The sequence below is a fragment of the Psammomys obesus genome, unplaced genomic scaffold, assembly GCF_907164565.1.
Source record: "Psammomys obesus unplaced genomic scaffold, mPsaObe1.curated_primary_1811, whole genome shotgun sequence".
Taxonomy (NCBI): Eukaryota; Metazoa; Chordata; class Mammalia; order Rodentia; family Muridae; genus Psammomys; species Psammomys obesus.
Window position 1 is genome coordinate 3,353,328 of NW_026586173.1, and position 13,096 is coordinate 3,366,423.

The 13,096-nt window shown below is 44.5% G+C and overlaps 1 protein-coding gene across 1 annotated transcript in view; it reads left to right on the forward strand.

Annotated features, from left to right (window-relative positions):
• Fli1 (Fli-1 proto-oncogene, ETS transcription factor) overlaps nucleotides 1-12,762 on the forward strand; it is a 115,982-nt gene extending 103,220 nt beyond the window's left edge. Inside the window, exons 6-9 of the mRNA XM_055601445.1 lie at nucleotides 5,877-5,942; nucleotides 8,627-8,686; nucleotides 9,224-9,271; nucleotides 10,771-12,762. Coding sequence (XP_055457420.1) covers nucleotides 5,877-5,942; nucleotides 8,627-8,686; nucleotides 9,224-9,271; nucleotides 10,771-11,300 — 704 coding nt within the window. The 3' untranslated portion in view covers nucleotides 11,301-12,762. The remainder of the gene's footprint in view (nucleotides 1-5,876; nucleotides 5,943-8,626; nucleotides 8,687-9,223; nucleotides 9,272-10,770) is intronic.
• Nucleotides 12,763-13,096: the final 334 nt, after the last annotated feature.

A 13,096-nucleotide genomic window follows, 5' to 3' on the forward strand; every position in this document is an offset into this window, starting at 1 on the left:
CTTCTAGCCACTGACCATCTCTGTCTTCTGAAATCATGTTTCTCAAACCAGGGTTCTAGAGGATCCATTACTTTCTTTGGAAATAACTCACATCTTGGAATAACTGTCCAAAGGGCACTGGGTTAGAGCTGGTCCTTTGGGACTCTTTTGCATCTTTTCCTTCTCAAGGCCTTCCTGAATGAGTTTTGTGACCTTCTTTTACTATAGAGGTAAAGACAAGATGGAACAGACTATGTTTATATGAGGTACAACTGCAAATTCCCATTTGTGGAAAGCACTGTTGATCCTCAGTGAAGGTTTGTTAGGCATTTGTAGAGAAGCAAAGTTGAAGTTCAAAAAGGCAGAATAACATGACTCAGATGAATGGGGACAGAGCTAGGATTAGAACCCCCAGCTGATCCCAGGGCAATATACAGCGACAGAAATCACCATTATGCCCTAGCAAGAAAAGGGCATACCCAGGACAAAACCCTAAACTCTGCTTAGACTGCCCAATTTCTGGGTAAGTTATCTTTGCCCTGGATTTAAAGTAGTGCCCAGGCCAGTAAGTAGCTCAGACAAGAGCAGGTCAAGACTGAAGTGAACAGGGGTATAGCAGAGATGATTACAGAGGAGAGGCTGGTCCAGAGTTGTGAACTTGGGGTTTGGGAAGCAGAGTTAGCTTTTTCAGGAGGAGTTTAGCCCAAAGGAGATCCCAAAGCAGAGAATCCCAATCAGGTTGGTGGTCAGAAAAGTTCATACCCCTAAAGAGAGAGAAGCACAAGACCTCAGAGAGAGAATTAGCTGAGAGGCCATAGTACCTCTGACTGTCCCCAGACAAAGGTGACGCCTTACTGGTTGGGTTCAGTGAGTACCCAGAAAAGGCTGGCCAGCAGATCCAGGTTTTCCAAGCATAAACAGCACAGAGGGTGCCAGTCTGCCCAACAAAAACCAGAAATTCAATGAGAAGTTTCAAGGAGAGTGCATCTTTTTCCACCAAGTCATAGAGAGCAGGGCCCAGTGTAGCAAGGGACTGAAAGAGAGGCTTCTGTATGCTGCTGATTGCTGTGGGATGATGTCATGACAAAGTAAAGAGCTGCGTAAAGGCTGATGCACCTGGATTTCAGACAGCTGACTGGAGGCATCAGTAGAAAACAAGGTCTTTCCAGAAATGAATGCCATATTTCCAGGACCGGTTTAACACTGGTGTGTCTATGCCGTAGTCATAGCCAGCAAAAGCCTTCCCCTTCCAACGGGCTCAGAGCTCATATTACTCTACCCTGGGAGGCTGTCTTGGAATCTAAGAGGCCATTTAGTGTCACATTCAGCCACACTGAGCATTGCATAATGGAGAAACTGTTCAGGGCGCCATAGATGGGAAGCAGAATTATCCACAATGGCTGGCAAAGCCCATAATCCCCGGCATGAGGCCCAGGTCTCTTTGCTTTGGCGGAAACTGACCTCAGGACTGCCTGAAACCAGAAACCTTAGGCAAAGCCCAATGGTGGCTGCTCAGCAAAGGGATCACAATAGGATTTGTCATCTTAGTACTCCTTAAAGCCAGGGGGTGTCAGCCTTCTCTGAAGTAGCAAGAGGGTTTGTCAGAATCAGGGCATAATTTTTTGCTGATAAAGCTTCATCTGCCACCACACAGAAGATCTGAGAGCGTCACCTCGGGTGCTGGCCTGAACCGTCACATATTTGACACCGAGTCTTTGGCCACCTCAAATTTTTCTTTTCCTGAGCCAGCTGTCAGGATGCAGACTCCTTGTGCCACACGTGGGGCGTCTGTACATGTGCATTTGGCTGCTTGGAGGTGCCACAGCCTGTGGGAGGATTATATACTAGCTGGCGTTGGCCATAGCCAGGCAGCATCAGGCTCTGGAGCCAGGAGTGTCTGCAGGAATCTGTGCAGCAGGCTTTGGTTGTAGGTCTGTCTGTCAGTGTGACTGATACTGGAGCTGACCACACTGCTAGGTTTTCACGTGGAGGCCATTCCCTCATTTTAGCAATGGCATTGCCCTATTTAACGATGGGAACAACTCTGATAAATTCCATTTCACCTCTATTTATCCACATGTGTAAATGTCAGAATGTGCTTCCACAAACTAAGATGCTGATGACCACACAAGATGATACAACCTTACGGGACCACCATCCTATGTGCTGTCCCCTGTTGATCCAGCTCCTGACCTCTCTGAAGGGACACGCTTTCAGCTTCCATTTCAAAATAGGTGGCCTGCTGCCCAGACAGTGTTGACATAGTCTATAATCCTCGTCACCACAGGCCTGAATTAGCTAGAGACCTAGTTCAAGAAAGTAAGAGTCTCGGATTCCTTTCTGCTAGTGGAAAACAACAGGGATTGTGTGTATTTAGCAAGAAGACACTGTCGATCCAGTTCATTCATTTATTCCATGTGGATTTCTTGCATGCCTACCATGTGCAGGGCACTGTTCTCAGCATCGCCACACACTCCGAACCATAAAAGCTCCTTGCCTGTGAGGACCTGGTGCTCATGTGTGGAATACAGACAATAAGCATGAATTAGTGAATGATAAGGTAATAGGTAGGAAAAGGGAAAAGGAGAGTAAGAAGGATAGAGAGAAGTAGAGGAGGACGCATATTTGACAAATTGACCAGCATGTTTCTGCTCCAAGTGTTTTTCAGATGTGTGACAATAGTGCAGGTCTGAACACTGATGTTTTGGTTTTTTTGGGTTTTTTGTTTTGTTTTGTTTTGTTTCTAAAATGTGAGTCATGCTGGTCCTTGTGCTGTGTCCACTTAAACATTTCATTCTTAGCTCCAAAGTTCTCCAGTTCTAAGAGCATACAAGGCAAGATGCTCTTGGCCACGGCCTTTCCTGATTTCACACTTTGCTCTCAAAACACTGGTTTTAATTTCAGTCTTACATGAAGATGTCTCTCCTGCACGCAGCATCTTTGTAGCGCATTCATTAGCTTGGGTGATAAAGGGGCATGGGCACTGCTTTGCAGATTTAGGGGCCATGAGAAGGATTTCCATGTATGCAGGGGGAACAAGAAGGCTGACAGGAGAGAAGTCTGTGTTTTTCATCTCTGATTCCACTGGCTGAGCCACATGTTGGCTGAAGACACCTGCTGAGTGGCCTTATGGAATAGCTTTCACCCAGGATGACAGCTTTCTGAGACAGGGTAGGTTGGAAACTTCAAGGCAGATTTTGCCAGTGCTTCTGAAGTCAGATGGCACACACCCGTTCCTAGAATTTAGTGGGTCCCCCTCCTCTTTACTTCCTCTTCTGGCTAGTTTCATACCCAGCTTGACACAGCTAGAGTCATGTGAAAGGAGGGAACCTCAGTAGAGAAAAATGCCTCCGTAAGATCCAGCTGTAAGGCATTTTCTTAATTACTGATCGATGTCAGGAGCTGCGGGGTCCAGCCCTTTGTAGGTAGTGCCATCCCTGGGTTAGTAGTCCTGGGTTCTATAAGAAAGCAGGCTGGGCAAGCCACGCAAACCAAGCCAGTAAGCAGCATTCCTCCATGGCCTTTGCATCATCAGCTCCTGCCTCCAGGTTTCCTGCCTTGTTTTAGTTCCTGTCCCAACTTATATAGTGAGAGACTATTACGTGGAAGTATGAGCTGAATAAACCCTGGCCTCCTCGTTGGTCATGGTGTTTCTCTGCAGCAATAGTAACCCTAAGACACATCACTTTCCACTCCACTTTCTGTTCTGTCCCTATAAAAATGGCCTCCACCACCTTGGGTCCTCTGTGTCCTCTGTGCTTTCCACACAGCACCTGGAATGTATGAGTCTTTGCTCTATTTCCTCAGAGTCAGGAAACACTGGGAACCATCCCAGGCCCTATTGTTTGAATCATGAAGGCCACAAAGATGCTAGCTTAGCTCCCACAAGGTCCTGAATGGTCAGTCAATCCTCTCTTTCTTGTCCTTTTCTCTCTGTACATCCCTCTATGCCAGCCATTCCCACAGTACCACAACACAACACCACAACACCCACCTCTGTTCCTGGCTGCATGGCTCACTCTCACCCCTCCATCTAGGTCTCCCTCAAGTCTCACAGGCCCCCAATGCTACTTACCTTTCTCTCCTTAGTCTCCAGTAGCCACTGACATCTCAACCATGTCTTTGTTCCATGACCACGAAGCCTGACAGTCTTAGGGACTGTGTCATGTCTAAATGTAAGGACATGAATGTTCCATTTAAATGACTCCCCAGTACTCCATGCGTGCAACACAGTACAGAATGCTGATCCCAAATGAGTGACAGGAGATCAAGCTAGCAACATGTTCCTGGACAAAGAAAATCTTAGCTGACTCTCCCCTTGCCTGAGGCTTATCTTCAAGCTGTATGTACTTCTTGGGGCTTCAAAGGCCCCCTCAGAAAGTGCCCATAAAACCATCAGATTCATTCCAAGATCATAACCACTGCTTGTTGCCTTACCATTTTTTAAACAAGAAGAATCTGTTTTCAGTAAATAGAGGGGGAAAAAATGGGTCAAAAATAAAAAACATACAACTTAAAGGAGTTGAGTTGTGTCTCTTCATCCCATTCCCTGCCTCTCTCTCTGGCCCCACCCCCTTCATGCTCTGTTTTGCTTTTCGTGCCAATTGCTAAAGACTATAATTTTAAAAACTGAACTGACTTTTCCAGAGCCATGAGGAATGTGCATGTGCACGTGGATTTTTCCACAAGGACACTTCCTGTCCTTTGGTTCCTCTTAGCCAGTAATAGCGAAGCCAGGCAATCGGATGCATCCATCCATCCATCCATCCACCCATCTTCCCAGCCCTTAGTCTAATTTGTTTGAGAGTCTCGGGATGGGCCAAAGGGGATGGTTTGTGTTTCACCCTGTCAGACAGTTGTTTGATGAGGTTTGTGTTCCATTTGTTCGGATGGTTTTTATGGTTCCTTTGTTGTTTGGGAAAAGACTTTGAAAGTCATAATTCTGCATCCTTAGCCCTTCTGGTAGGCCTGTACCATGTCTCAATGGTACTCACACAATGAGAATGGAAATGAGGACTGTTTCCAGGCAGTTACTTAAGCAGTTTCTAAACATGACTGTAAAACAGAAGAGTTGAGTATCACAAAGTTCAGGGGCCATATAGTACCAGCCTCTCCTGGCTGAAACATCTCTGTCTGTTTATTTCCTGGTCAGCCCTAGTTCTAGTTGCAACCCTGGCCTTTCCTCTTTGTGTGTGGTTATTAGACCTGGCTTCTTTCCTACCTACAGAAATGTCTGCAAGGCCTCGGACAGCCAACAGTGGGGTACACCTCTGAGTGTCATTCCAGAGCACTGGGGCCATGAGGTGATAGGCTGGAGTTGGCCTTGCAGGAACATCATGGACCTGGACCTTGAGATGTTCTTCCCAAGAGGCCTTTCACCCAGACATCCCTCAGCTCCTCAGAGCTGCCCAACATCTTTGCATCTTTGAAAAGGTCTTCCCCTACCTTGCGCTATGGGAGTTTAACTTTTAGAAATCTTACAAGGTAGCTCACAGGTATTCTCACTTGATCATTAACATAACCCCATGAGGTAGATAATTCATATAAATTTTCACTTCTACAAAGAGAAGGATCAGGGAAGGCTTGTGATCCATCCCACATCTCACAACAAATAATGACAGGGACAAAATTTGAGCCAATTCTCCAACTTTCAAGTTCAGAATTCTTCCTACTGCTTCAGCTCCCAGATAAAACAAATAAAGAATTAGAGTGAATACGTTTTCTGTCGCCCTGTCTTCCAGTCCTCAAGGAAGAGTATACTTCAGGAGGTTTGTGGTGCTTAGCAAGTTATTGCTGAAATAAATTTAACTTTTTCTGATGACCAAGAGAGCATCTTCATCTAACCTTCCTGCAGAACAGACAAAGCTAATGTGTCCCCATTTGTTGTTTCTCAATAGACCCTTCTTATGACTCTGCCAGGAGAGGAGGATGGAGCAATAACATGAACTCTGGCCTCAACAAAAGTAAGTACACAGCAAATCATTCTTTGGGAGTAAAATGTTTTCTGAGAGCCAGAAGTTAGGATGTGGGAATAGGGTCATGAGACACACACTAGGAACAAGCCTTTGTCTCCAAGCTGCCTAATCAGAGATCAGTGTGAATTTGCAGGGGCTGTTCAGACTTTTGAGGTTTGTTGTGATGCACTTGGTTTTAGAACTTAAAAGTTTTGAAGATTTCTTGGGGCAAGTTGATTCATGAAAGAAAAGCAGCTGGTCTGGGTTTTGTTATTTTAGTCAGGACAGTTAATCTCTAGAACCTGGATTCTCTGCTTGACAAGGCTTAGTCATGCCAGTGTCCCTAGCCCCAGTTAGAGAAACTGACATGAAGGATAACCTATGAGGAGATGTGGTGTGTCACAGACATTAACTTGAACAACAATGATGAGCTGATGATTTGCTGAAATCCACACAGTATCTTCCATTAAGGGATAATGAAAGACAGCCATTTACTCCTCAACCAATGTGTCCATCTTACTGTATCCAAGAAGTAAAACTTTAGGGAAATGAGAGAGAAGTAAAGCAAATTATTTTAAGAATGAGGTTGTGATTGTATAAGTGATAACCGGAATCTATTTCAGTTATGAGTCTGCAGTATTTGTTCATTCTGCATGCAGTATGTGGCTCTATGGGACTCACAAAGATGATGAGATGGGCAAAGACCAGTTATTTAGGCAGGAGAGAGAAATCATGTACATACATAACTCTTTTCATCTGGGTGGTGCTGAGGAATGCCTGCACACATGCTATCATTTGAGTTAGAACTACAGAGACAGGCCACACTTTGGTCTAGGGAGCAGGAGAAGACTGGTAAGCCTGGGGAGGTGGATGTCAGGGAAGACCATGGTGGCATGTCTGAAGGTGAGGAACACAGGTTCCTGGAGTTTATGATGTGTGGTGGATGAGAGATAAGAAAAGGATAGTGATTGATACTGTGAAAATAGACCTCAGATCTTTTTTTTTTTTGCACTTTATTCACTTTGTCGTTCCTTCCCTCCTCCCATCCAAATCCCTCCCTTCCTCCACCCTCTGCATGCATGCCCCTCCCCAAGTCCACTGATAGAAGAGGACTTCTTTTCCTTTCTTCTGATCCTAGTCAATTAGGTCTCATCAGGAGTGGCTGTGTTGTCTTCTTCTGTGGCCTGGTAATGCTGCTTTCCCCTCAGGGGAAGGTAATTAAAGAGCAGGCCAATCAGTTCATGTCAGAGACAGTCCCTGTTCCTATTACAATGGAACCCACTTAGATACTGAACTGCCATGGGCTACATCTGTGCAGGGGTTTTAGGTTATCTCCATGTATAGTCCTTGGTTGGAATATAAGTCTCAGGAAAGATCACCTGAGTGAGCTATCCCAGAAACAGAAAGATGCACACGGTATATACTCACTCATATAGACATATAATATAGGATAAACCTACTAAAATCTGTACACCTAAAGAAGCTAATCAAGAGGAAGGACTCTTGCTAAAACGCTCAATTCCTATCCAGAAAGGCAAAGAGGCTGGACATCAGAAGAAGGAGAAAAGAGGGAACAAGTCAGGAGCCTGACACAGAGGACCTCTAAAAAACTCTGCCCTGCAGACTATCAATGTAGATAGTGAGACTTATGGGAAACCTTTGGGCAGAGTGCAGGGAATCTTAGGAAAGAAGTGGGAAACAGATCTGGAGAGGACGGGAACTCCACAAGGAGAGCAACAGAACCAAAAAAATCTAGACCTCAGCTCTTTAGTTACAAGGAGTCACTGAAGTGCTGTACAGTATGATGGGTCAGCAGGAAGAGAGAAGTGTGAGGACGCCAGTCACACCAATCCACAGACCACACAAAAAGCAACACACATTCAAACTGGAGAAGCCAGAGGGGCATATGTAAGACACCTGTGAGGGGCTCTCACAAAACACAGTATGACAGGGAACAGGTGATCTTTGCTCAAATGTCACTTTCTCAGGAGAGACCTTTGTAAAGAGCCTATTTATTTACTTCTCTATCCATGTGTGTTCAGAGTGGAATTGTGTGTGTGAGAGAGAGAGAACACATGTGTGCATTTTGCAGGGCACATATGTGGCCACGCACCCCTGCAAACATATGGAGACCAAAGAAAGACATTGGCTGTCACTCTCTGTCTTGTCCCCTTGAGACTAAGTCTCTCACTAAACCTTGGTGCTCACCATTTCTCAGCTAGACTGTCTGTCCAGCAAGCCTCCAGCCTCAGCATTCTTCTTGTCTCTGCCAGCACTTCCCTCTTCCTAGAGCTGAGGTTACAGAAGCACACAGCTGCATCAAGATTTTGTATATGGATGCTCAGGATCTGAACTCATATCCTCACGTTTCTGCAGCAAACACTCTTAACCACTGAGCCATCCCCCAGCTCAAGGTCCTACTTTTCAAATGAACCATACAAGCCCCTAGCAGCAGGCATTGTTCTGTGTTGTCTCTTTGGTTAAAACATAAGTTCCTTGCTAATGAACTTGCCTGGAGACCAATGCCGGCGTAACAATGTGAAAAGTATTCATAAATAAAGGGAATGCATGAGTCAATGGGACAGTGGGTACATGGCAGCTCATGTGCCCTTCTTCTGAGGGATATGTGACAAGAACATTTTCCTGCCCAACGAAGAAAACCCGCTTACCACCTTTCCTTAATTTCTCCACAGGTCCTCCCCTTGGAGGAGCACAGGCCATGGGCAAGAACACTGAGCAAAGACCCCAGCCAGGTACCTGGCTCAGATGTTTAACCTCTTCCTTATGTGTTTGTAGCTGTGAAGACTGAAATGCAGAGGTTGTTCAAAACAGGACTTGGTTCATGATATAGCTGGGACTAGAACCCAGGCTTCCAGGCAGTTTTTATGGCCCACCAGAAAACTCAGGCATGTGTAATGTCTTCAGCATTCGAAAGGGCTATTAATGGCTAATGATCACTGTGGGACCGCCCTTAAATTAAGCCTGTTTAATGAGCAATTATTCAGTTTACTCACTGCATGGTTGAATATTAGCCAGCTCCTTTTCAAATGTGTGGGTGATTTTGTTTGGGGTGGTGGCAGCATAATCTAAAGGTTTAGAAACGAAATATGAAGAAATGGCGCTGTTATTATTCCATGTTGATTGAGACATAACTGTGGTTATGGTCTTTAACAAAGTTTTCCTATGACCCTGAGATAAAAGTAGGACCCACTGAGGTTTCCTTCATCTTGCTGCTGCTGTCAAATTGTTTGATGAGGAGTGAAGCAAACATCTTTTATTTTCTTTTTAAGATCCTTATCAGATCCTGGGCCCAACCAGCAGCCGCCTTGCCAACCCTGGTAAGTTAACTTTGGCTTGCAAGCCTCTCTTTCCAGAATGTTCGTTATGTCTGTAAGGTCACAGGAGTCTTCATCCCAAGTCCAGACACCTGTCTAAGGGCTGTATGTGCTTCCTTAGCCAGATGTTCAATTGCACGCAGACAGGAGCTGCAGCCTGTTAGTGGGGAGCAGCATCCATTGCCAGAAGATATTTCTGGAGAACAAACTGCATCTCTGTACATAGGTTTGTGTTCATGGTAAATGACCGAGATAGAAGTTCCAGTAAGGAAAGATACTCTCAGTTACTCCTCATACAGGGCTCCTGGATAACTGCCCCCAAGCGTTGTGGCTTTGATTTGCCTCTTGTAGTTATCCAGCCTCCTAAATAGAAGTGTGTCCCTAAAGAGTTGCACATGAAGTGAACGTGACAATGTGTTAAGGATTTGCTATTAAAAATAACTCTCAGATGTGTTCTTCTAAATCCAAACCATTGGGAGCTTAAGGCAACAGAGGCCAGGCACACATGCCTGCTGTACCTGCAGCATGCAGGGAGCACAAGCTGCCGGGGCCTCCTCCCTGCTCTAGAGCTGGACCATCTTTACCCAGAAGATAAAGAGCCACCCAGCATCCCCTCCTGTTATTTTTTTACCTCTGCGCACATTCTTCTGTATAAAACTTAACACTAAAAGCCATACACTAAAACACTGCTGGGGAACAGCCCAGCTTAGTGAATCCTAATTCCACAAGGTGCCTTCTCCCCGCTGCTCCCTACAGCCACCCCTAAGAGGTTCTGGGTTGCTTGACATATTTTAAGGCCAATGGGGAATATCTTGAGGGATTTCAGTACTAAATAGAAATCAGATAGTGACTCAGGTCTATGTAGAAAGAGAGAGTCAAAACTCTTACCAAGAAGATGTGGAGAGTTGGCTTCCCTGAAATCATAGCAGCTAGGACAAAGCCAACACCCCTTATCAACCAATTTTTGAAACAATCTGTCTTAAGGTCTAACTTTGCTTGATGTGTTCAAGCAGTAGAGTTAACAGTATTTATTGTACCTTTCAAACTAGCTAAATGAGAAGATCTTTGATGATGAGTGATCATTTGAAGTGATAGGCATGCAAATTAGCTCACTGTGATCACCACTCACTGTGTACACGTGTTAAAATATCACCCTATGCCTTGTAAAGATGTACAATTAGTATGTGCCATTTTTAGTTTCTAAAGAGGAAAGATGAGTTGTCTCCATGATTCTGACATAAGAGAAAAAAAAAGGGGGGGTTTCTTTTGTTTGGTTGGGTGTTTGTTAGTTTTTCGAGACAAGGTTTCTCTGTGTAGCCCTGGCTGAACTGGACTCAGACCAGGCTGGCCTCGAACTAACAGAGATCCACCTGTGCTGGAATTAAAGGTGTGCGCTACCACCATGCCTGGCCAAAAAACGGGTTTCATAGAAAGGGCAAGCATTGCCATGTTTAAGAATCAGCACTGAGACCACTTTCTTCCTGTTTCCTCACTGCCTGCAGGAAGTGGGCAGATCCAACTGTGGCAGTTCCTCCTCGAGCTCCTGTCTGACAGCGCCAATGCCAGCTGTATCACCTGGGAGGGGACCAACGGGGAGTTCAAAATGACGGACCCTGATGAGGTGGCCAGGCGCTGGGGAGAGCGGAAGAGCAAGCCCAACATGAATTACGACAAGCTGAGCCGGGCCCTCCGATATTACTATGATAAAAACATTATGACCAAAGTTCATGGCAAAAGGTATGCCTACAAATTCGACTTCCACGGCATTGCCCAGGCCCTGCAGCCGCATCCGACTGAGTCATCCATGTACAAGTACCCTTCCGATATCTCCTACATGCCTTCCTACCACGCCCATCAACAGAAGGTGAACTTTGTCCCTCCCCACCCCTCCTCCATGCCTGTCACCTCTTCCAGCTTCTTCGGAGCAGCATCCCAATACTGGACCTCCCCCACTGCTGGGATCTACCCCAACCCCAGTGTCCCCCGCCATCCTAACACCCATGTGCCTTCACACTTAGGCAGCTACTACTAGAACTTAACATCAGTGGCCTTCTGGCTGAAGCTCCAGCCCTTACTTTTTTTTTTTTTTTTTTTCCTGGATATTCTGGACTCTGAAGGACATAAGTAGCCTTGAAGAGACAAGAAAACTGGATGTTCTTTCTTTTGGATAGAACCTTTGCATTTGTTCTTTTAAGAATGATTATTTTTATGTTTAAAAACTTTTGCTTCCTCTACCTGAAAAAAAAAAAAAAGAAAGAAAGAAAAGTATCATTCCATGGGCCAGTACACCAGCTTGGATTCTCACCCACCTATCATCTAACGAGTTAGATATTTAGGTTACTGGATCGGTTATACCATGGTTCTGAGAAAGAAGTATACATTTTATATATATATATATTTTATGACCAAAGTAGTTTCTTATCAGCACACGGGTCTCATCATTGTAGGATTCCATAGAATAATGAATCATGGACTTGACCAGGAATGATCTGGTTTAAGACATTGAAAATCAAGGCAGAATGTTTATGATCTTAGGAGGACTGAATTCAGCAGATGGCAACTGGAACACTGGCCATGAGGCCGGTCAAGTTTTTGCCCAACTGGAATTTCTAAGAAAGATGTGTGTGTATGTGTGTATTTAAGAAGCCATGAGTATTACAAAACCCCTCGCAATGGGCAATATGAGTTTGCCTGACCATTCCCTCCAGGAATAGTCAGGATATGAACTAAGAACGTTTAATACAAACACAGACACTCGTGAAGAACAGAGGGTTAAATAACTATTTTTTTTTTAATGACAGTGGGTCCCAGAACTTTGAAAAGTCATAGGGATTTCTAAACTCAGACAGATTCGCAAGCGCTGTGCGTTTGTCAGACCACCAGACCGCGGTCAACCAATCAGAAGGCAACTAACTGTATAAATTATGCAGAGTTATTTTCCTATATCTCACAGTATTAAAAAAAATAAGTAATTAAAAATTAAAGAGTAAATAAACGAGTTGACCTCGGTCACAAATGCAGTTTTACTATCAAATCGATCATTGTTATTTTTTTAAATATAATTTGTACATCTTTTGTCAATCTGTACATTTGGGCTATTTGTACTTTTTTATAGCTGGGTTTTTTTAATAAGCATAATGTGACTATTGATGAAAAGAAAGCGGGGAGTTAAAAGTCCCTGAGTTCTTAGGAAGAAAAGCAGTGCTGAAGTTATTTAACAAGCTTGCCCAAACAAGAGAAAAGATCCATCTAGATCTACAGTGCTTTAGAAGTGTTTGTAAATAACAGAGCTGCAATAACCTGGTAAGAAAAAACACACTCTGCCTCGTGCACACGAGGGGCTCTCCTGCTTTATATATGCAATATATTTTTAGATGTGAAAATATATATAATTTTTCAGGTAATCGTGACTTTCAAAACTATATAAAGTGTTAGGCTGACAACTGTCCAATGAAGACCACATTGTAAAATAATTTGACCTTAATAAATTGTGCCTTCTTCTTCTCTCAGAACTGATGACGTTGTTTTCTTATTTACTGCCAGATCAAAGACTTTCCCGGAAGGAAGTTATCTTTATTATTGGTGTGAGTGTGTGTGTGTGTGTGTTTGTGTGAGTATGGCATAGCACACATGTAGAGGTCAGAGGACAACTTGTATGAGTTAGTTCTCTCCTTCCACCTTATTTTTTTGAGGCAGGCTCTCTCACCTCCCACTCTGTGGACTTCAGGCCAGCTGCTCCACTGGCTTCCCGTTAGCTTTCCTGCCCCCACCTCCCCTGTAGCCATGAGGATACTGAGATCATTGGTGTACACCTCCAAGTTTGACTTT